We start from the raw sequence: 23,085 nt of genomic DNA, 5'->3' as shown, positions 1-23,085 counted from the left end.
AGGGTTCCTGTCCTCACTGAGCTGACTTTTTAGTGTCATTGCCCAGCCTTTAAAATGGCTACATAATGCTCTCTCATATAAATGTAACATTGTTTAACTAGGAATCTAGGCATCTGGGAATGAGTCCAGGTTTCTATTGGTGCAGATTTTAGAGTCTCTCGCTTAAGAATGTTGATAGAGTCGATCGCTTAAAAATTGAAGGTGGGGCCAGGGTGTCTTGCCTCAACCTATAGCCTTCATGTGCTACATGACCTTGGACAGGTCTCCCAGATCCTCTGTTTCCTTGTTAGTAAGATGGGGATAGTGATGGCATGGGCACAGGCCTGGTGTGAGATGAGACAATGAGGTATGTCAATTGATGAGACACACCTACAGCTCTAGCGCAGTGGCTGTTGTGGTAGTGTAGTGAATGGGGCCATTGTTCACGGAGCACCTTCTTGGAAGGTGTTGCCTGTGAATGGAGAGATTGAATAAACTTGATGTCTTCAGGGGTCACCAGACAAGGTCATCCATGCAAGGCAGTGTCAGCATGTAGCTTGATTTGGAGCAGATGTCCTGTGATGTTGGCTGGATGATGGTTGGGGGTGGCAGATGATATTCCCATGATGCTTGGGTGAACCTCAAAACATCACTCACAGAGAAATATGTGGGTTGATGTTGTGTATCCAGCCTCCCATTCTTTGGGGGAACTTCTCTCTCCCATTTCCTAATAATTGTGCTCAGCAGACATAGTTCCATTGTGGCCAACTCTGCCCCACCTCTCTGGGTGGACATATGACCCAGCTTTGACCATTTAGGGTAAGCCATCTCATCTGTTAGTTGATTGGTTCAGGGTTGGGCCCATGTGACTTAAGTGAAGCTAATCAGATTCCTCCTTGGGAATTTGAACAGACTTGTTAGGAGAGAGTCCTTTTATCTCTTTGGGGTTAAGACTTAGAAGCATTAGGACAGGCTGGTGCTTCCAGGGCCCATCCACCATTAGTAGAGAGAGCCCATCTGAGAACTCAGGAACAGAGCCAAAGATGGGCTGCAGACCAGATGTCACAGTTTAAATTCTTAGCTCCAGCCATAACTGAAGCTTTCTCCTTAGACTGTTTACCTTCACAAGCCAATTAAAAATTTTAAGCCAGTTTGAGTGGGTTCTTTATATTTCCACCTGAAAGAGTTCTGGCTACCGTCCCAGGATAGACAGCTGGGAACAAGCTAGGAGAGGAGAATCCAGGCTGGGCAAGGGATTCAAAACCTCTCATCTGAGAACTGACTGAGGACATTTCCTCCAGGAAATCTGACCTGGAGCAGAGACACCGCCGGGCCCATAAATGTCTTCTTCAGATGTTTGTGGGATTGTCACGGGGATGGTGTGACTTCTTCAGCATTGCCCCCCACCCCCACCCCAACCCAGCCCTATGTGGTTGAAGAGAACCAAACACCAAACCCAGATTTTGGGTTGACCTGAGGAAGAACTATCCACTGGGCTGTCCCCTGGAGGTAGTGAGACCTCTATCATGGGAGGTGAATCAGGAGAGCCTGCTGGGTCACTCAGCACAGGTGTTTGAGGAAGGGATTGACCTACACTTGCCTTCTCTCCCACAGCCCCTTTTTCTGGGTATTCTGTTCCCAGGGAAGACAAAATACTTTAATATAGATCTGGGCAATGCCTCTTGGTGATGGTCAGCCCTGCCAGGGACAGATAGCGGCATCGGATAGTGCCAAAGGGGTATGGGGGTACATTTACTATTAAAGAAAAAATTATTCGTCCGATATTTATAGAACTGACTGTATTCACAGGGACTGCAGCCCCGTATGGGAGCCACTCAGTGGGAGTTTTGAGCAGGAGAGTGAGATTGCACTCAAGTCCGAACACCGGGAAGAGTAGGAATGCTTAGGCAAGGATCACGTGAGGGTCTGCGGATGGACAGTCACTGCCAGGAAACATCAGGGCTAGGGGGCTTTTGACTAAACCAACTTAGCAGGATTCTTGCTGAGTTCAGGCCAGGGCCATCAGACATCACCTGAGGGGTGGGGTGCGGTGAGGACAAGAACCTGCTGAGATATATAGGGTTATTGTGGCTGGAGTACGGAGGGTGGTTCTGGCTAAACCAACTCAACAAGATTCTTGCTAAAATCAGATAATGCAGAGAAGAGCACAGAAATCCAAAAGTCAAGACCTAGTTGAAAAAGTACTCAGAAGAGGGCCTCCCTCGTGGCCTCTGGGTTAAGTCTTAGCACTATCAAGGCAATGGCCATCCCACAACAAAGTGGCCTGAGTTCAATCCCTGGCCAGGGAGGGAGCTGACCCACATGGCACAGCAGACCTCGCCTGTCTCACCCGCAGCTCCCCTCAGCAGCGTATTTCAGTGGAGCTGCCTGTTCTGCTCCCTACTCTGTCTCTGGTGAATGCTCCCCACCCCTCCACCTCTGGCCTACCCCCCAGTTCTTCTATGCATAAATAAATAAAATAAAAATCTTACAATACAGGAACAATTCTTTGAAAATAAAAAGAAGAACTCAAACGAGCCTGATTGGAGTTTGGTAAAGGAGAGAATCTGTCATTACTGAAAGAAGGGGCTTGGGGACACAAAAGAGACAGATGCTCTTCCTGTCTGTGGTTCTGTGCCTTAGTTGCGCAACACACACACACACACACACAATTGGCAGTCTGTCTATTGTGTTCTGTCCTTGGATTTTCTCCCCTAGAAATATGGGTTTGAAGGGCAGGAGATAAATTGTCTGAGTCTAAGGGAACGGGAAATATCAGAGAGCCAGTCAGTCATGCAGTCAACAAACACTGAGCACCGCTTTGTTCCAGAAACAATGTTAGGTTCTGATATTTAAGGGGCACCCTGACTGGCTGTTGAGCCTTTACCTTGAATGTTTCTTGTAATATCCAGTTTCCCTTTGTCTTTCTCCGCACACCTGTTGCCTGAGCCACATCACATGACTTCTTTGTGTCACTGGGTGCACGGGCTTTGTGACAGTGCCTGTTAAATGGCATTTTGGTGACATTTGTGCTTACTGTTGTGTTTGTGGCCACATCTCCCGTGGGGAAGGTTCCCGATGGGTTGTGTGTCCTTTGTTCAGAAAAAATGCTTAATAGATATTAGTTGAATTTAGTTGAGTGTTTGCGCTGGTGTTAGTACAAACTTTTGAAAGCCTTGCTTGCGGTTGTTTAGATGTCAGCCCCACCTGCTGCCTCCCACCTTTTCTTCACTTTCTCAGATTTTCCTCCTCAGTGGTGCTCCCCATATCCAAAGCATGGCACCCCATCTCCTGGTTGTCAAACTGAGTGGCTGTTTCTTTGCCTTTATTCTACTTCCCTCCCTCCACCACGCGTCAGTGCCCGCTGCCTACTGAGACTCTCGTGTCCCCTTCCTCTGCTGCTGTGCTTCGCCTGCACTGGTTCTCCTTTTATGTCTGTTATCACTTGTTCTCACTTCCTTCTGCTGGTTCTCTTTTCCCTTCTTGCTCCTTAAGTGTGGGTGTTTCCTAGGGTTCCACCCTTGAGTGTTGGCCTTTGCTTCTCCAGGACGGTTGCTGGGCACCTCCTGATTGCCAAGCCTGTGGCTGACGGCTGGCAGTCTAGGCCAGAGGTAACTTTGTAAATGGCACATTAACTCCTGTGCCCTGTCCCCCAAAGAACCTTTTGTCCAACAGGTTCAAATGCACGTGCCCCACACTTGATTCTGATACCTCAGGTGTCCGGTGCTTCAAGTGGCTCATCTGGCTTCTCTGTCTCTGAGAGTCTTGAGTACAATGACCCCTTTCAGTGGGAGTTACTCCCATTGTACTGGTGTGAGACTGGATGGTTTCCTGGGAGTGACCAAGTCTCTGGCATGAGATACACAGTCAGTGGGAGAAGCGGACATTGAACTCAGAAATGTGTCTGAGGCTCTAGTTTTCCCCCTGCACTATGCTGCCCTGCCCTCCTGTTCCCTGTGCCTCCCCTCTTCCTGCACTGCCCTCATCTGTTTTGCTTTCTTGGAGGACTTGTCTACACCTCTCAAAGCCCTCTGTAAATGTCCCCGCTGCTCTCCTTGCCTTTATGGTGCCTCACGACCACATTGCTTGGTGCTTAAGTGTATCTGTTTCCTCAACTCTAATGCAAGGTCCTGGAAAGAAGAACTGGGTCTCCCCAGTGGTGGAATCCTCAGTGGAGTGTCCCCACCCCTGTCTCTTTTCCCCTGTGGGTATGCCACTCCCTTGTATGGACTTGAAGCTTGGATGATGGGCATTCCTGCCAGTGCCAGCTCATCATACCTTTATTTTTTTTTAAAGATTTATTTATTTATGCATACAAGAACTGGGGTACAGGTCAGAGGTGCAGGAGGTGAGAGGATTCACCAGAGACAGAGCAGGGAACAGAACAGGCAGGTCCACTGAAATACACTGCTGAGGGGAGCAGCGGGCGAGTCAGGAGAGGTCTGCTGACCATGTGGGTTACTCCCTGCCCAGGGATTGAACTCACGCTGCAGAGGCTGCAGACAGCTTCACAGAGCTGTGCTCAACCCATAGCGCCACCAGGGAGGCCCTCATCGTACCTTTAATTCCTGCTGAAGAGGATAACTCAGACCTTCTGGGTTCAGATCTCAGCTCTTCTATTTATGAGCTGTGTGACCTTGGGCAAGTCATTTCACCCCACTGTGCCCCAGTGTCCTCAACTGGAAATTGGGGGGGGGGACAGGAAAAAGCATCCTTGCAGGGTTTGGAGAGGAACCGATTTCATAACGGAAGCTTTTGGAACAGTGCCTGGGATTAGGCGAAGCCCTCTAAATGTTTATTATGATTTTTCAAGGAGCCACTCTAGAGTATAAATCAATGAGATTTGTAGCATTTGCATATTTCTGTGGTTTAAATATTCCCACCACAGCTGACTTCAAACTCCAATGTGACTTTTACAGGATGGAGTAGGGAAAATGTGACAATCAGCTCCCTGAGCCCTACAAGCGGGTGCAGCTCCCCTTTTCTTCCAGGGTAGTTTCAGAGCTAATTTATGAAGAAAGTGAGGTGTTTTTGCAAGCTCTCTTTTCCACAGGGACAGGCACCATGCATGCCAGGGGGCACGGAGGCAGAGCGTTCCCTCACAGGTCCTGGGCATCCCTTCCCCTCTCAGGCCACGTGTTCACAGACTAGGACAAGGTCTCCAACACTCATGGTGGCCCAACTGTATAGCTGAGATTCTTTTACAAGAAGGGAGGCAGACCGCCAGCAGGCCTGCTCCTGGAAGCCTGGGGACCACCTCCGCCTGGACCTGGGCCAGTGGCACCTTGCATGGGGGTGTTCACAGGTAGTTTTTTTGCCTCATGATGAGAGACAACCTGCGAGATGTCTGGGGAACAGCTTTCCGTGTGATCCAAGGGCCCTGGCCCTCCTCCAGACAAACTCAGACTTTGCTACTTTTGTCTGAAAGGATGTCTCAGGGGTCATCTGATCTGACCCGAAAGTAGTTTTCTTCCCTTTTTTGGCTGTGACTCTAGCGGCCTGTGAAGTGCAGTCTATTGTTCATGGTTTGCAAATGAAGGAAGCTGCCGCCTCAGGCAGACTGGGGGGCCTCTCTGGGTCACACTGGGGCTTCTGGGGTGTGTGTGTGAAATGAGCCAGGCGCCTGTGTGAACCAAACAATTACAGTCTCTATGGGCCCTGCTCCACAGAGGAGGGCTGATTTCATGGCCTCCCCCTCACCGCCTGGGACTGGGATGTGTTTGGCTTCTCTTCTTTTTTTTTTTCAAAGATTTATTTATTTTTATACAAGAGCTGGAGGGCACAGATGTTCTGGAGGGTGAGAGGATTCATCAGAGACAGAGAAGGGAACAGAACAGGCAGACTGACGAAATATACTGCTGAGGGGAGCAGCGGGCAAGACAGGAGAGGTCTGCCGCGCCATGTGGGATTCTCACTGGGCGGCTGGGATCGAACCTGCACTGCAGAGGCTGCGGACAGCTTCACAGCGCGGCACTTAACCCGCTGGGCCACTGGGGAGGCCCTTCTCTTCTCCAACAAGTGTCAAGGAGGACTTACCATGAGCCTGGCAGTCTGGACTGAGGAAGCTGAGTTATCTAAGGCACAGAACTTACATTCTGTGGGCAGAGCAGAAGAGATAAGTCAGCAAATGTGATTTCAGCACAATAAGAGTGTCACAAAGATGAAATGAGGCAATGGGTTAGAAACGAGGGGAAGGCCACCAGGAGCCAGGGTGGGCAGGGAGGCCTCAAGAGAGGTGTCCCTAAGGGAGGACCAGAATCAGAAGGAGATAGACATGCATTCCTGGGGAAAGGAGTGGACCCAGCTGAGGAGAGGCCCTCAAATCATATATCCAGTAATGGTGTGTAATATATAAAAAGCTCTTACAACTCAACAGTAGCAAGCAACAACCTGATTAAAAATGGGCGAGGGATTTGAATACCCATATCTCCAAAGAAGGTGTGCAGATGGCCAGAAAAGATGGTCAACCTCGTGAGTGAGTAGAGAAATGCAAATCAAAATCTGGTGGACTCTCAGTTCACAGGAACAGGGATGGGGGTGGGGGGACCTGTGCAAGGAGGAAGAGAATTGGGCCACTCACACCCTGCAGTGGAGAGGATGTGGGGGGAGAAGGATGGTGGAAGACAGCCTGGCAGTTTCTGAAAAGGCTGAGCATAGAGTTGCTTCATGACCCAGCAATTCCAACACCTTAGCATCCACCCAGTAGCAATGAGAACACAGGTCTACACCAACACTCTCTCGTGAGTGTTACCAGCCTTAATCACAGTAGCCAAAACATGGGAACCACCCAAATGTGCATCAAGTGATGCCTGGATAGACAAAATGAAGTGCATCCCTAGAGCAGGAAGTTCTTCAGTCATTCAAGAGGAAAGTTCTCGAGCCACAGAAAGGATGAACCTTGAACATGTGAATCAGCCATAATGTGTGGTTAAGTTTGAGAGTCCCAGGGATGGAAACTGCCCAGGGGTTCTGTCCCCATCACCCAAGGTTCTGGGACAGAGCTGGAGAAGCCATCACTTCCCTCTCAGAGAAAGAGATCAGAGAGGGGGATCCCTGGGGTCACAGTCACACAGTGGACAGAGGCAGAGCCAGTCTCCTGGCTCCCTCAGGAGTGAGTCAGAGTTTGCTTCACCCCTGAGGCCCCATCCCTGGTGTCGTGAGCATATAGGACAGAAGAGAAGTCACATCATGCAGGTTCTGGAGACTTGGCACTGGAGGTCTGCCTTCCCACACACTTCCATTTGAAGAGTGAATTTGTCAAGGCCAGTCCATTGTTACCTGTAGGTCTGCATCTGATTAGTACCTATTCACCCCTGTTGGGAATGGGGAACACCTCTAAAATTAGGGAAGGACATTGGTTTTAGTCATAAAATGGCACCTCCTGCTGTGCTGAATGCAGTGAGAATTGGGAACAGTTGAGGACTAAAAAGCTTCTGAGTGGCTGCAGAAGTCAAGAGAAGTTTCTTGAGCAAGAACAGTGTGGCAGACACTTGCCCTGTGAGAGGAGACAGGGTCCTTGTGCTCCAGGTGCAGGGGTGGGTGAGTCATAGGAGCCTTTGAACCTTTACTTTACACATTCTACTGGCATGATCATTGCCTGATTGCCTGCCCCTCTTGCTGGCAGCAAGTCATAAATTGAGAAGAGGGCTGGTGGAGGAAGGTGATTTTGAATTTACCCATGGTAACTGGTTTGTCTGTAGAGTTCTGTCCAAATCCATCCCCCAGGCTGTTCACACAAGCCCACTTCATCCTTACCCCATTAGCTGGATGAGATCAGGGCATCCTGGAAGACCTAGATCAAATATTAACTCCTCTGTGAAACCTATCCTCAGCACTCCCTGCCCCCGCTCCCCAGGCAGAGTTCATTTCCTTCTTTGAGGTTCCCTGTGCTCTGTGATAACATGTTGCTCTAGTGCTAACTCCCCTCTATTCACACACTTTGTCCTGCTGGACTGTGTATTTATGAAGGGGAGACTTGTGTCTTGTTCAGCAAAAGTCCCTGGACTGTAGATTGTCAGTGTTTGTCAAATGACTAACTGATAGCACTGGAAGTAACAGCACAGCTACAAAAAGCAGATACAAGGATGCAGAGGCCAGTACACCAGGGACATTTAGTGCTCAGGCACAGAGACCCCCAAATCCTTCAGTGGCCTGGAGTGTCTCACTGTCCATCTACTGAAATCATCTGAAAATCATCTGACATCATCTACTCACAACCTCCAAGAACTGGTTCTAGCTGCTGTTCTTTAAGTCAGAAGGTGGAGTCTGCCCTGACACACTGAATTCCTTTTAAGGAAGTGAAAGTAATCTTTTTTTTTTTTTTAAAGTTCTGGTGCTTTTTCATTGGGGAAAAACCTTTAGCTGGCGTTGTAATTTGGGTATCCAGAGCAGCCCATCCCCTGAGGGCTTCGTTTTCCTCCGGCTGTCCTGTACTCCATTTTCTTATGTTCTGCCAAGCTCCTGAAAGCTGGGTCATTCAGCATTTAATGAAAATTCAATGAGGAAGGAAACATTTGAGAAATATGCTGCTTTGAGGAATGGGTGGCATGTAGTAGCAAACAGCATGCCCAGTGTGACTCAACGCAGATACTACATACCTACACATCTGTCACATACGGTATGGATCATGTAAATTGAATCATGCTAATCCATTGTGGGACTAAACCAGCATGTAGACAGGGGGTTCACTCTTGGGCTCATGAGTCTTCTTTCTGATCCTTTTTAATATATTTTAGAAGTCTTTTGAGTGGGACAAGGAAGGGTTTTGTGTTTGTTTTTTGTTTTATCCATTAGGGGAAACAGTAGCAGTCACTTTGAAAAAGGGCCACTGGCAGAGTGCTTTTCAGTAAGGAGAGCTCTCCCTGGGGTGGGATGGGTGGAACTCTGGCTCCATTCACCCCAGGCCTCTCTTTCCCTTCCTTGCTGTATCCAGCAAAACCTCTGTCCTCTGTGTCCCAGATGACATTTCCACCAGGTCCCTGTCTGGACTCTGCCTGGGTCCCTTCATCTGCAGCCTGCCTGGAGGGAGCCGTTGCTATGGCTACTGCCCAGCTTCCCCTGCCCTGGACGCAGGGTGTTAGAATTCTTTCCCGTTGCCTTTCCAACCTGCTGCCCGAACTCTCTGGGTGGGAGCTGACAGCTCAGCTTTTTTAGTGTGTGGGTTGTTTTCTTCCTTACTGAGCCTTGTTTGCATAACTTCTTAGGAGTCTATATAAGGTAAGGAAGGCTCTAGAATCGGCTGCAGCCCTGGTGCTCTGGGGCAATTTCCGCCCCATCTTCTCCTTTTGCTCTGAAGTTCAGCTTGGGTGGAAATGATGACATGATCAGTTCTCTCTCTTTTCTTTCTGTTGGCCCGCAATCACTGGGTGCCTGCTGGGTGCCTGGCTCTCTGAGGCATAAGAATCAGATGGATGGGAAAGTAGCTAAAAAGATGACAGGCCGTAAGCCATGAAGCTGGCAGGGCTCTCTTAGGTGGTGAGGCCCTTGTTTGGGCTCATTTGTACTTCTAATTATTCCACACCCCGAATGTGTTTCATGTGTAATGAAAACCTTCAAAGCATTTGCAAAAGTGACAAAGCCCTCACCCCCATCTCAGCTGCTTGGCCCTTCACAGATCCTGGGGGGAGGGGTGTCCTGCAGACAGGTCTGGCTTTGGGGGGCAGGCACAGGGGAAGACAGGGCCCCTATTGAGAGACAGCGAGGGCCATGATCAGTGCTGCTTCTGGGCGGCGTTGGTCAGAAGCTGCCTCTCCATGGTTGCCTGAGCCTTGGGAGATTTCAGGTTTAGGTGATTACGTGTCCTTGAGAGGTTGTGGGGATTTTATGACATTTTTATCAAGGGGAAATATTGGAGCAGTTCCTGCTGATGACTTCGGGGATTCCAGAGAAGTAATTCAGGGATCCCCCCTTTCTCTGCTGCTTTCCCCACCCTTCTATACCCTCCTAGCTGGAACTGCCTCGTCTCACCCCTTGATCCTGCTCCCCATCCTCCTTTGCCTCCTCCGATGTTCTGTTCCTTGTGATGGGACCCTCTCCTCCACCTTCCCTTTCTCTCTTCCTGAGCCCTCTCCTCCTCTTTAGCTCAGGAGGAGGGAAGAGAGGAAGAAGACAGACAGGAGGAGGAGAGAGGAGGGTAAACCTGCAGAGGAAGAAGGGAAATTCAGAGTCAGCAGGGGGAGAGGGAAGCCTGTGAAGGGGGACAGCAGAGGGGACCCTGCAGAAAGACAGTCCCCCCTTTGCTGAGCACCTGCTCCGCCCCAGACAGGATCAGTGACCTCTTATTGCTGTATTTGACCTATTTGGTTAAGGAAGAGCCTGTAGCCTTAAGGAAAACCCAGCAGAACTGAGGGGTTTCTGGGTCCCATGAGCTCCGCAAGCTAGTAGGATTGGGTGGCGGGAGCACCTTTGCACCGGAAGTCTGTCATCATCCTGTGATGATCTCACAGAGCATTTGTTAATGCCGTGGGAGGATGGTCTTTTCCTGAACACGACTCTCACCTGGCAGGAAGGGGAGGTTTCCACAGTACTGAGTGGGGACCCTGAATGGGGACCCCAAGTGTGCGATCAGTTCTGCCTTGGATCTCCCTGTGCTGGCCAGAAGGCCGTGAACGGTGGCATTGACAGTTGGCAGGGACGGAGTCTTAACCTTGTCCTGTCATTGGTGGCCATCTCTGCTGGAGCTGTGCAAGACTGAGTCCCAGTTAGCGTGGCTCATTGTCAGAGAGGTGTCTAGAGGTGACCGAAGGAGCTCTGTACCCAGGCCATGAAGCTTTCTTGGTCTGTGGGATTCGGGTAGGGGAGAGTCTCTGGGGAAACCCGGTGTCTGTGGTGGGGAGATGCTCAGGACCCATGCCAGATGCCTCTCATTCTGTAGGTGACCGTGCTGAGAAGACAGGAAGCCCCTCTACACGCTCCTCTACACTTCCTTAAAATGAAAGGGGTGTGTGTAGGTGGAAGAGGTGGAGGCTGAACCTTGAGTGCTAGTTTTTCTGCCCAGGAGACCCTTTGTCTCCCTGTATCCTGGCAGGGCTGGAGGAGTTCTCCAGGTGGAAAGCCCCACACTTTCCTCTTCTCTCTGTTTTCATTAAATCTGTGGTTGGAGCCCCTGGGGCATCAGAATCCCCCTGGGGAGGTTCAGGCCCTCCTCCCTGAGTTTCTGAATTCTCATTTCTAAGAAACTACATGCTGAGAACTGCAGCTCTAGACTTAGGCAACTTCCAGCTGACAGGGGGAGATCGCACCTTGTCATTTCCCCTCTCTGAGTCTCAGTTTCTTCATCTGTGATATGGGACTGTGAGCCATGCTGATTCATCTTGGGGGGAGAGGGTGGAGGAAGAAGCATGCAATTTTTTTTTTTTGGTGTGTGTGTAGAAGAGCAGGGGTGTAGTAGGCCAAATGTGTGGGGGGTGAGAAGATTCCCCAGAGACAGAGTGGGGGGCAGAACAGGCAGCTCCGCTGAAATACACTGCTGAGGGGAGCAGCGGGCGAGACTGGAGAGGTCTGCTGCGCCATGCCTGGCTGGAGATGGAACTCAGGCCATAATGCGGATAGTGCTGAGACTTAACCCTTAGGCCACCAGGGAGGTCCCGCGTGCAAACATGTTTAAGCACTCAGAACAGCATCGGCGCATTGTGTACACCTAGAGCGGGTCCTCTGTCATCTCCAGGACGCCTGTTGGTCTTTGCTGGGTCCTCCAGGGCCTGCCACTGTAGCTGGCCTTGGCCAGAGGCTCATGGAATGCATTTAGTGCCTGCCTTAGACTGGGTGTGTGTCTAGGAGGGCCTACAGGAAGACTCAGAGGGGTGAGTGTGAGCTTGGTGCTCAGAAGGTGGGAGCCAGGGCTGTTCTCTTTTGGCAGAGGGGTGGCGATGGACCTCAGAGGAGCAGTTTTGCTGGCGAGGTGGGGGTAGAAAAGAGCCACAATCCCATCGGCCATAGCCCTGTGTCTGTTTTTTTCACTTAATCTTCACCTGATGAGGTGGGTATTTGACCCACTTTACAGATGAGTAAACAGGCTCATGGACGTTCAGGAATTGGTTGTGGGTACCAAGAGAGTCTGGGTTTCTGGTGGACTCTGGGACTTGTTCTCAGTACCTGGATGCTGTTGGGTGGAAGGTGGACAGCTAGAGCTGGACAGCTGAGCAGAGGAGCTCAGGTATCTGCCTCCTGGTGTGAGTGTGGGATCAAGTCCTGCCTGGTGTCCCCCATGGGGGTGATCCACAGCTGTACCCTCAGCTCTTCAGCCTCAGGTCTGAGAAGATGTGTCATTGACCCCATAGGGGACCACATGGCACTCTGGGGATGACAGCAGCCTCAAGTACAAACCTTCACCCAGACAGTTTTGTTATCTTAGTGTACACACAGGTGCACATAGGGGCACACATACAATGCATGCGTACACCTTCAGTACACACACATGACATGTGCACAGAGACACACATTATGCACGTGTGATGAGGGTGGGCTCTGCCTGTTGGTGACTGTGCCCACATTGGCCTGTGAATGATGCGAGCAGGGGCTACACAGGCAACCTGGTGTGTCCACTCTGGTGGGCGCTGTGCTGTGGCTGTGGGTCTGTGTTGGGGCTCCAGATAACATTACAGCGTGATCTGAGCTCCGTTCCTTCCTGGCTGAATAATATTTCATTGTATGGATGTGCCATGCCCTGTTCATCCAAATGTCCATGGCTGGGCATTATCCAAATATCCATGGCTAGACACTTAGGATGTCTCCAAAAAGGGGTGACTTCACCCCCCCTCCCCCACATCACCTGACCCTGAGGATTCAACATGATCAGTGCAAAACTCACCCGGCCAACCTGCTGAAAACTTCTCCCCGAAGCTGCAGTCGAAGTGGGGCTGCAGGTGGGTGCTGAGCCCAGAAATGCAGCAGCTTCTACAGAGGAACTGAAACCTACTCAGCCTCATGTGGGGGTGCATACTGGAGTGGGGGCAGACAGAAACCCCTGGTCTCCGAGCATTTTCTGGCATGGTTGTGTTTGGGAAGTTGGTGCGCTGTTTGGAGCCAGTATATTTGGAGAAAAGAAGGGGCAGCCCAACGTGTTTAATTAAATTGCAGCCTTGACCTGAGGGGGAGGCGGGGGCCCCATGGCTGCCTCCTGACTGGTTCATGCTGAAGCAACTGGAGCAAAGGAAAACTGGCAGTCTGTTTCCATGGCAACCACTCTATTTCCTGTCTCTACATTGCCCAGCCTGGAAGTTTGGGTTCCTGTGATTGTGCTTGGATCCCAAGCACCCCATCACTGGCACGTGGAGACATGCTGTTGCTTTGGGCTGGTGCCATTTTTTTGGAGACCCCAACCCTCCTTCCAGCCACTTGCCAACTCTTCCTGTGGAGTCAGCTCAGCTCACCCCTCTGGCCAACCCCTGTGTACACCTCCGATTCTCCCTCACGCCTCCCTTCCCTTAGACCTGCCCCACCTCCTCTCAGGACATAGCCCCTCTCACCTCCTCGGGCTGTTCAGGAGGCAAGGGTGTTCTCCCAATTAAACCATGTGTCCTGAGTTCCTGCCCCAGACCTGGCAGAATAAGATGCACAATACATCCCGCCCCTGCTACCCCAGACATGGGACACCTGGCCTTCATGGACCTTCCAGAACCACAGGCTGCCATTATTGAAATGACTGTGGCAGGACAGAAGGTTTTCCTGGTGACTATTTGGTGCTTATATGACAGTAGTTTGGCCAGCAGATGGCTGACATTTTGGAAAACCCAAGAGGCACATTATGCACATATGGGTTTGCTATAGAGCTCCCGCCCAGCCTAGAAGGCCGGTGAGTCTGAGACGAACAACCTGCAGGTCTGCCCATGTGGTCTGAAGCCTCTGCTCGGCCCCCAACCTGGACAAGGTTCTGAAACTGGTTGGGCAGGAGGAAGTTCTGGTTCTCCTCCTGGCTGGGGAGAGAAAACAGTCTGAACAGTCACACTAGGGAGTTATTCAGCCAGAAAGGAATATATGCTTCTCACACTCAGTATGGACGCGCCTTGGAAAGAGAAAGCAGGCAAGACCACAGAGTGCGGGATTCCGTCTGGGGAGATGTCCAGAACAGGCGATTCAGAGACAAAGCAAATGTGTGGTTGCCTAGGGCTGGTGGAGGCGAGTGGCTGCTCATGGGTATGGGTTTCTTTTGGGGGTGATAGAAATGTTCTGGACCTGGAGAGTGGTGATGGTGGTAGAACACTGTGGATATACTACAGGTCCTGAATGTACGCTGCAGTAGTTAAGATGGTGAATTTTCTGTTGACTTTTACCTCAATAAGGGAAAAATGTCGGAAGGATAAACCAAAATCATCCCATTTTACAGATGAGCAGCTGAGGCTCAGATGCTTGGGAATTAAGCCTTCTAGGGGAGAAAGAGGGAGCTCTCACCCACACATGGTCTCCTCCCCCTGGGTCTCTCCTACCTTCCTTCCTCCCCATGGCCAGCAGTCACCAAGTCCTGTGGATGTGGTACAAGGAATGTCTCCCAGACTATTCTTTCTTCTCCATCCCCTTTCCTTGTCACCAGGGACGCCCACCCTGGTCAAGGCCCATGATGGGCACCAGACTCCTGTGGCCTGTTGGGGCAATGTCCGAAAGGAAGGGGGCTGAACAGACAAGCCAGTGCTGTGCCGGCACTCGATGTCAGGCCTGATGTGTTACCTGGGGCACAACCCAGGACTTCTGAGCCTCACCTACCAAATGGTGACCTGGGTGTTGATGAAGGTGACATTGGTGTCGACCCTCACCCTCTTGCAACCTCATTGTGAAGAGCAGATGCCTCTGCGAATGGTCACTGTGATGTTTCCTTTAGGTTGTGTGGCATCCTGCCTGATGGCAGGGTTTCACCTTCTGGGGCAGGTAGCCATTCACCAGACAGTGCAGCTGTTCCCAGATGTGCACAGGGTTAGAGATAGTAACTGGGGTGATTTCATCAGCTCCAGACACGTCTCCATCATGGCCCATGGGCTTGTGGCCTGGGATCTTGGTCTAAACCTGCACTGTGTATCCATGGGGGCATCTGGAAAGATTGTGGGAAGTGAGGCATCTTGATTTTTTAAAAAAGATTTATTTATTTATGCATATTTATTTATTTATGAACTGGGGTACAGGCCAGATGTACAGGGTGGAGGGTGAGAGGATCCACCAGAGACAGAGTGGGGAACAGATCAGGAAGAGTTGACTGAAATACACTGCTGAGGGGAGCAGTGGACGAGACAGGAGAGGTCTGCTGTGCCGTGTGGGTAGCTGCCTGGCCAGCTGGGGATTGAACTCGTGTCGCACAATGCTGTGCTTTAACCCCTTGCACCACCAGGGAGGCCCATCTTGATTTTTTTTTAAATCAAAAAACTTCAAAAGTGGTCCTTCCAGCCTCGTAAGCATCATGTAATTAGAAACACAGACCGGGGCCCATCCCACAGCTGCTGAATCAGCCTTCATGGTAGCGAGACCTGCGTGGTAGCGAGACCCACGAGCAAACAAATGCACACAATGTCTCAGAAGCCCCGCAATATCACTGGGTCCCTGAAACAGCCTCAAGGCAGCGCTGAAGGCACTTTGAGATCACACAGCTGGGCAGAATGGCTAGTACCCAAATAACAAAAAACATACAGCCGGCTCTGGGCCAGCCATCTCGGGTAGGGACGGAAATGCAGTCTCACTCGAAGTTGCCCTTAAAATAGGAAATATTTAAGAATTGAGTTGAGGAAGACTTGAACACAGAATTTGGTGGAAAACACAAAGGGGGTTCCGATTAAACGGGGACACAAACTATGTCTAGAAATTGATTTTCAACTGGCGGCGACTCTGCTTCCCAGGGACACTGGGCCATATCTGGAGACAGTTTGGGCTGTCATTTTGGATTGGGGGCAGGACACCAGCATTGAGTGGGTGGAGGCCAGGGATGCTGCTCACTATCTGCAGTGATAGCCCCCCCACCAAAGAAGGATCCAGCCCCAGCGTTAACACATGTGCACGCGTATTCCCACACTGTTTTGGTAGAGCAGAGCAGTGGAGTGGTGCAGGAGAATCTTTGGAGATTCTAAAATCATAAAGGCAGTGTGCAAGTAAGTTGACTTGTATACGCAGCCCAGTACAGCCACGTAGCCCTAGTGTTGTTCCCACAAGAGTTGCTGGCATAGCACACCTGGTGGGACTTGTCCAGATTCCTTTAGGGCTGAACGTCCAGCTGTGATGCTGGGCCGAGAGCAGCCCCATAGAACTACTTGAGCCCCATAGAGCCCCATAGAGCCCCATAGAACAGCCCCATAGAGCTTCTCCTCAGTCCATTTTCCACCAGCGCTACTTCCCATCTATCCAGTTCCCAGCAGGGCCTCCCAGATTGCCCATAGGAATCACCAACAAACTTCTCTCCCAGTGAGATCCAGACTTGGAGCCTGGGCTATCTAAAGGCAGGAGGCTCTTGAACAACTGTGCAACCTGGGGAGTGTCAGGTGGCCCTGGCCACCTCCCTTTGCCCCTGTGGAACGGGTCTCTAAGCCTGCAGCACCCTAGCCAGGGTTAAAGGAGGGCGCGCTGGCCAAGGTCAGGGCTGCTGTGGTGCTGCTCTGGATGTGCATTCAGGCTGTCCTGGGGGACTTGGTTGTGGGTGTTTAACCCAGCATGGTGCCCTCTTTTTTGCTGCAGATGATGTGCGGTTGTTTGCCTTCGTGCGCTTCACCACTGGGGATGCCATGAGCAAGAGGTCCAAGTTCGCGCTCATTACCTGGATTGGCGAGAATGTCAGCGGGCTGCAGCGGGCCAAAACTGGCACGGACAAGACCCTGGTGAAGGAGGTTGTGCAGGTACTGTATTTTCTTAGGGCCTGAGGGAGGGGGTCAGACCCTACAAAGTGTCACTTTCTGGCATGGACAGAGGGGCTGGGTTTGGCTTCTGGGTCTGTGACTTCTCTGGTCTACTAGCACCACGAGTAAACTGTGACCAAAATTGTTTTCAGGGTACAAGCTAAGAGGCAGGTAGTTGAGTTTGGGATCCTGACTGTCACATAGTAGGAACATGGCATCTACAAGACTACCTGTGGGGGTGGGGACAGGCAAATTTTGGGGACGGTAAATGGAGGGATGACTAAAATGGCAGCCACCAGATTGAATGGTTGATCATCATGAATGATTCCACTGGTGGCCAGGGAGACCCAGTGGGAAAATTCATGCATGCCCCTCTGAGCTGCTGGGCACACAGTAGGCATGTAGTAACACTGTTGACTGGCTAAGTATCAACCAGATGGGGTTTTTTTTAAAGATTTATATTATTTATTTATGCATACAAGAACTGGGGTACAGGTCAGAAGTCAACGGGGGATGAGAGGATTCATCAGAGACAGAGTGGGGAGCAGACAGGTGGATTTATTGAAATACACTGCTGAAGGGAGCAGCGGGCGAGGCACGAGAGGTCTTCTGTGCCATGTGGATCACCTCCTTGGCTGGGGATCGAACTTGTGCTGCAGTGGCTGTGGATAGCTTCATAGTGCTGAGACTTAACCCCTTACTCCACCAGAGAGGGCCCCCCTGCTGGGGGCTTTTGCAGAAGGTGACTGAGGATGACCAAAATGGCAGTACCATTTGCTGGATGGTTGACAGTCCTGGCTGACTTCCACTGGTGGCCGGGGGACCCAATGGGAAAACTGAGTCTCTGAACTGCCTGACTTGGTGCTGATGACATTTGTTGAATAAATGAATAAATGTCAACCTGATGAGGACCAGCAGAGGACTGATGATTTGGTGGCCATGGAATAATCAGGCTGTATAGACAGTGGCACAGACTGGGTGGCTGAGCATGGCCCAGGTCTACTTATTCCCCAGCCCCTATTAGACGGAAAGGAAAGAGCAGGAGGTGGGTATACTTGTGGAATTCTCTATGGTAAAGGTTTTTTTCCCCTCATTCTGGCCATGATGAAAACAGACTCTATGGGAAACTTCCGAGGTGGTTCATTTGGGACCAGGACCTGGAGTCATGCCAAGAAAAGAAAACCTGAATTATGTATCGTACTCAGCTAGTAAAAAAAAAAAAATGAGCTCTTGCCTTTTGCGACAACACGGATGGAATTTGAGGGGATGGTGCTAAGCAAAATCAGTCAGAAAGACAATTACCAGATGGTTCCTCTCCTATGTGGACTATCAACAGAGCAAAGGAACGAACAGATCACAGCAAAAATAGCCCTTGGACTGTGTGAAATGTGGTGGTTACCAGAGAGGAGGAGGAGAGGAAAGGAAAAGAACAATCTGATAGCGGGCAGGCCACTAGCGCTTTGGTGGTGGGTGAGGTGAGGCTTAATCACACACAAAGGTGAAGGTGTAACCCCCAAATTTATATTACATTGTAAATCAATAAAATTTAAATTAAAAAAAGGGAAATCTGAATTCTGGAAAGATAAACCAAGGGCATGGCTAGGGAAGGGTAAGTGAGGGAGAATTATCTCTTTATCAAAGGGCCCTTCATTTTGCAAAAGGCCCTCTCAAAACCCATGGCTGGGAGGTGGCAGCTAAGGGGCAGGGGTGTTCTTTCTTTGTGCGATGTTGGAAATGTCCTGAAATTGACTGTGTGATGGTTGCTCTTCTCTGTGAATAGACTAAAAGCCATTGAGTTTAAAAAACAGGAACAGGGGCCCTCCTGGTGGTGCAAGGGGTTGGGATGCAACCTACGAAGCTATCTGCAGTCACTGCAGCATGAGTGTGATCTCCGGCCAGGGAGCTGCCCACATGGTGCAGCAGACCTCTCCTGACTCTCCTGCCACGTCCCTCAGCAGTGTATTTCAGTCAATCCACCTGTTCTGTTCCCCACTCTGTCTCTGGTGAATCCTCTCACCCCCCGTACCTCTGGCCTGTACTCCAGTTCTTATATGCATAAATCAATAAATAAACCTTTAAAAAAATAAAGGGCCTCCCCTGTGGCGCAGTGGGTTGAGTGCAGCACTGTGGAGCTGTCCGCAGCCTCTGCAGCGCAGGTTCGATTCCCGGCCAACCAGGGAGATTCCCACATGGTGCGGCAGACCTCTCCTGTCTCACCCGCTGCTCCCCTCAGGAGTGTATTTCGGTCGTTTGCCTGTTCTGCTCCCTGCTCTGTCTCTCGTGAATCCTCTCACCCTCCGGTGCCTCTGGCTTGTACCCCAGCTCTTGTATAAAAATAAATAAATCTTAAAAATAAATAAATAAAAACAGGAACAAAACACACACACACACACACACACACGTATGCATGCACAGGCTGTCTGCATGTCTGCAGTGTGGTATCCTGCATTGGCCCCCGGGATAGAAAAACTGGTAAATTCAGAGCCACGTATGCAGCTTGGTTAATAACAATGATCCAATGTTGGCTTCTTAGCCGTGACACCTGTCACATAGGAATGAAGATGGTAACAACTGTGCAAATGGGGTGCAGGGCACATGGGAGCTGTGCTACTGTCTCAAACTTTTTGGTAAACTTAAAATTGTTAGTAAAATTTTTATTTAAAATATAATCCTAGGAAAGAATTGCTACCACTCCATTATCATGGCCTGTTTCTCCATCTTCCCTCCCACTCTGCTATGAAACTCCTTCTTTGGAGTTTCATTGCAGCCTGCAGATCATGCTCCAGTCTGTAGCTTTTTTGGCTTGTTTTTTCATTTAGTATAATTTCATTAATTGTGTGGCTTGGAGTGTTTCTGGTGATTGAATGTCCTGTTTCATAGAGCTCTAGAATGTACTACATGTTCCCCTGTTATCAGCTCCTGAATTGTCATTCATTTTTATTTTTATAAATAAGTTCCAACCAACATTGAAATGCACGTGGCTCCTTTCTGCCTTCTACTGAGTTATTCCTCTGGAATACATTTTCAGGAAGGCGGGTTCTGGAGTTATAGGTGTGAAGATGTCTTTAAAAAGGTATGAGTTGTCTGATGGCCTTCAAAAAGGTTGGCACTACACATCGGAGATAGTAGATACTCGCTAAATGGCATTTATTCCACATTCTATTCAGCAAAGTTACCATTGCTGTCTGTACCCTGTCAGTGCTGACACCCTGGCTTTGGAGGACCACCTGCTCTACCAACAGGCTATTTTTCTCCAGGCTAGTTTGGGTTTTTATGGCTAACAAGCTTTGGGGGTCTCCTGCTGACTTGCCCCCCTCCATGGCCACCCAGGGTGTAGCCAAGAGAAGGTACATGGAGTGAGAGTTTGCCAGATGTGTCCTTGGGCATCGTCTGTGGGATCTTCAGGTGCTCCTATCTCCTTTCCCTTTTAAAAATTGTGGCAAGATACCATAACATAAAATGTATCATTTTAGCTATTCTAAAGTGTGTCATCCAGGGGTGTTACTACACTTGGGGCTGTGCAGTTATCACCATTGTCTTGTTCCAGAACTTTCTCATCACCCCCAAAGGAAATCGTGTGTCCGTCAGCAGCCAGCAGAGTTTCCTTACAATCTAGAATTCTTCTCTATTTGGTTAAGTGGGCCAGTGATAGGGGATGATGGGAGGAAATGTGATTCTTGGGTGGGAACAGGAACCCTCAGCTGGGAGTATTGCTTATAATTCACTTGTTCGAGTTCAAATATGTTGTAGCCAAAGGGAAATTGTCTGGCTCTCAGAACTGGGAAGCGCAGGGCTTGCTCGCTTTAGGCATGGCTGGATCCAGGACTCAAGCAGTGTTTTCCTTTCATCTGTTTTCTCTGGGTTTGGTCTCAGGCAGCTTGTATAGCAGGAGAAAAGGAGAAAAGAACCCCCTACTGCAGGGGTTCTTCTGGGTCTTGATCCCCAGGGAAGAGACACCTCCTCCCTCAGTGTCAATCATTCCCTTAAGGGACACAATTGGCCCAACTTGGGTCACATGTACATCTGGGAGGGAGGTGGGGGTTTCATGATTGACAGCTCTGGTGTGATCCCAGTTCAAAGAAATAGATGGTAGTGGCTGAAAAGCACAGATTCCACTTGGGTAGGGGAGGGAGACTGCTTGAACTGCAGGTCCAGTAGAATGTTTTGACCATCACCCCTAGCATTTTCCACTCTGCATTTTAAAAGGTTTTTTGTCTGAAGCTGCAAGACCTCACATTTATACTATGGTTGCAAAAATAGCCATTGAAGTTACAAAGGGTCAATTATGTCCACATAATGGGATCTTTGGGCAGTGGCTAAAATCCTGCCGATGCTGCACTTGAGATTGTTGCCCTCTGTTCCAGGGGATGCAGAGCAGCTGTTCCCTGAAGAACCTTCCAGACTGGTCATCCTGGATTCCATGTCTGGGACAGTCACCTTTCTAGCTGCTTCTGCTACTATTTCCATGTGAAGAATAAAAGGACTGACTATTAGTTGAAGGTTTTTAACACACCCTTGACTTTCATTGTCATAAACATATTGTTCCCACATCTCTTCCTTTGTATGGAAATGCAGAATGTGTCACTTGGTGTGGAGACACTGGAGTCAAGAAGGATGGATGTTTACGACACTTGCTGCCTGCCTGACAGTGGGCCAGTTGCCTTCCCTTCCTGGTCCTCCTTATAGAAAATGAGTGGAATAAGTTGACTTGCTGTGTCATATTCTGTTTTGACATATTCTGGGATTTTTTTCAACAATGCAGTACTTCATTTCTGATGGCTTATTACCTTTCAAGGAAGCCTGTTTTACTTAGTCAACAAAGAGACAGTGTCTGCTGTGGTCTGGCCTTTGGAGCCAGGTGACCTGGGTTTTGCTTTCAGCGCCACCCGGTACTATGTGGCCTTGGGCACATTGCTTACCCTCTCTGGGCCTCAGTCCCCAGAGGTCTTAGGACTGTGGTGGGGATTTTATCAACATATATGGAGAAAGTGCTAGAACAGTATGTTCTGTAAAGACCGGGAAGTAGTAGCTGTTATTCCCAGTTTTCCACTGGCAACAGTTCTGCCATGTGTGGCTTTGTACCTGTGGGTTCTTTTCTTAGGAGATGGTAGACCCACACGTTGAGCCATGGGCCGAGACTCTTGTTGAACCACTTTACCTGGTTATCTTTTTTTTCTTTTTAATGTATGTATTTTTAAATTTATGCATGCAAGAACTGGGGTACAGGCCAGAGTTGTGGGGGTGCGTGAGAGGATTCACCAGAGGAAAAGTGGGGAGCAGAACAGGTGTATCTATTGAAATACACTGCCAAGGGGCGCGGTGGGTGAGACAGGAGAGGTGCTGTGCCATGTGGGTAGCTCCCTGGCCCTGGATCAAACTCGTGCTGCAGTGGCTGATGATAGCTTGGTAGTGCTGAGACTTTTAACCCCTGCACCACCAGGGAGGCCTTTGCCTGACTTTCTTGAAGAGGGCTTATCCCAGAGTCATGACTGTCAGCAACTCGGGAAGTGCTGGCATCAAAGAGTCACACCTCACCTGGCTCTACCACACAGGTGCATTGGCATACAGGGAAACTGAGGCCCAGAGCAGTGACAGGACTTGTCCTAATTAACAAGCTAATGAGCAGCACAGTGGGCCTGGAGCCCCGAGGAGTTAAAAGTCAGGTCTGTTAGCCTTTTTTCAGAGTCACACACTGAGAAGTGGAATTGCCTCTATGACTGGGGAGTGGGGTCAGGAGGATGCACAACTGGACACAGGCCAGCAGGGCCACGGGCAGCAGAGGCTGCTGGGTGACAGGGACACCTGGACTTGAACCCATGAATGTGCCCAGTGGACAGCACACATGGTGCTTTAGTCCCCGCTGTCGTCTGCTGCACAGACTTGCCCAGTTGGTGCCTGGGGCAAAACACCTTCCTGTTCTGGCACCTCTGTGGATGATGTGGACGATGCCACTGTGAGGGTTGTGCCCATGCTGGGCGGGTCAGGCGTCTTGAGACAGAGCAGCATCCGTCAGTGATGCATCGGGCTTGCTTTGCCCCTACTGGCTTAGTCACCAGATGCTTTTATTTTGTTTTTAACCCCATGCAAAAGCTCACAAGTCTAATACCCAGAAGGCACATCTTAGCTTTCAGGGTGGGGAGAGAGGATGGCAGCGATTTCCTCTGGGAGAAGTAGAGGCTGGCAGGACACATGTGTTAGGGATGGCGGGAAGCTGAGCATGTAGTCCTCATCTAAGCCCCAGGAGCAGGGTTGCCTTAAATTCTGGCCCTCTTCCCATCCTCCAGGACAGATGTACCCAATGCTC

At 50.1% G+C, this 23,085-nt stretch overlaps 1 protein-coding gene across 1 annotated transcript in view; it reads left to right on the top strand.

Annotated features, from left to right (window-relative positions):
- The window catches only part of COTL1 (coactosin like F-actin binding protein 1), a 40,863-nt gene that overhangs the window by 5,680 nt on the left and 12,098 nt on the right, over positions 1–23,085 (top strand). The window contains exon 3 of the mRNA XM_037516269.2: positions 16,624–16,781. Coding sequence (XP_037372166.1) covers positions 16,624–16,781 — 158 coding nt within the window. The remainder of the gene's footprint in view (positions 1–16,623; positions 16,782–23,085) is intronic.

This window comes from Talpa occidentalis, unplaced genomic scaffold (genome assembly GCF_014898055.3).
Source record: "Talpa occidentalis isolate TD23 unplaced genomic scaffold, MPIMG_talOcc4v2.1 talOcc4.17, whole genome shotgun sequence".
In the NCBI taxonomy this organism is placed as follows: domain Eukaryota; kingdom Metazoa; phylum Chordata; class Mammalia; order Eulipotyphla; family Talpidae; genus Talpa; species Talpa occidentalis.
The sequence above is the reverse complement of the archived record's forward strand: the minus strand, read 5'-3'. Positions and strand labels throughout refer to the sequence as shown.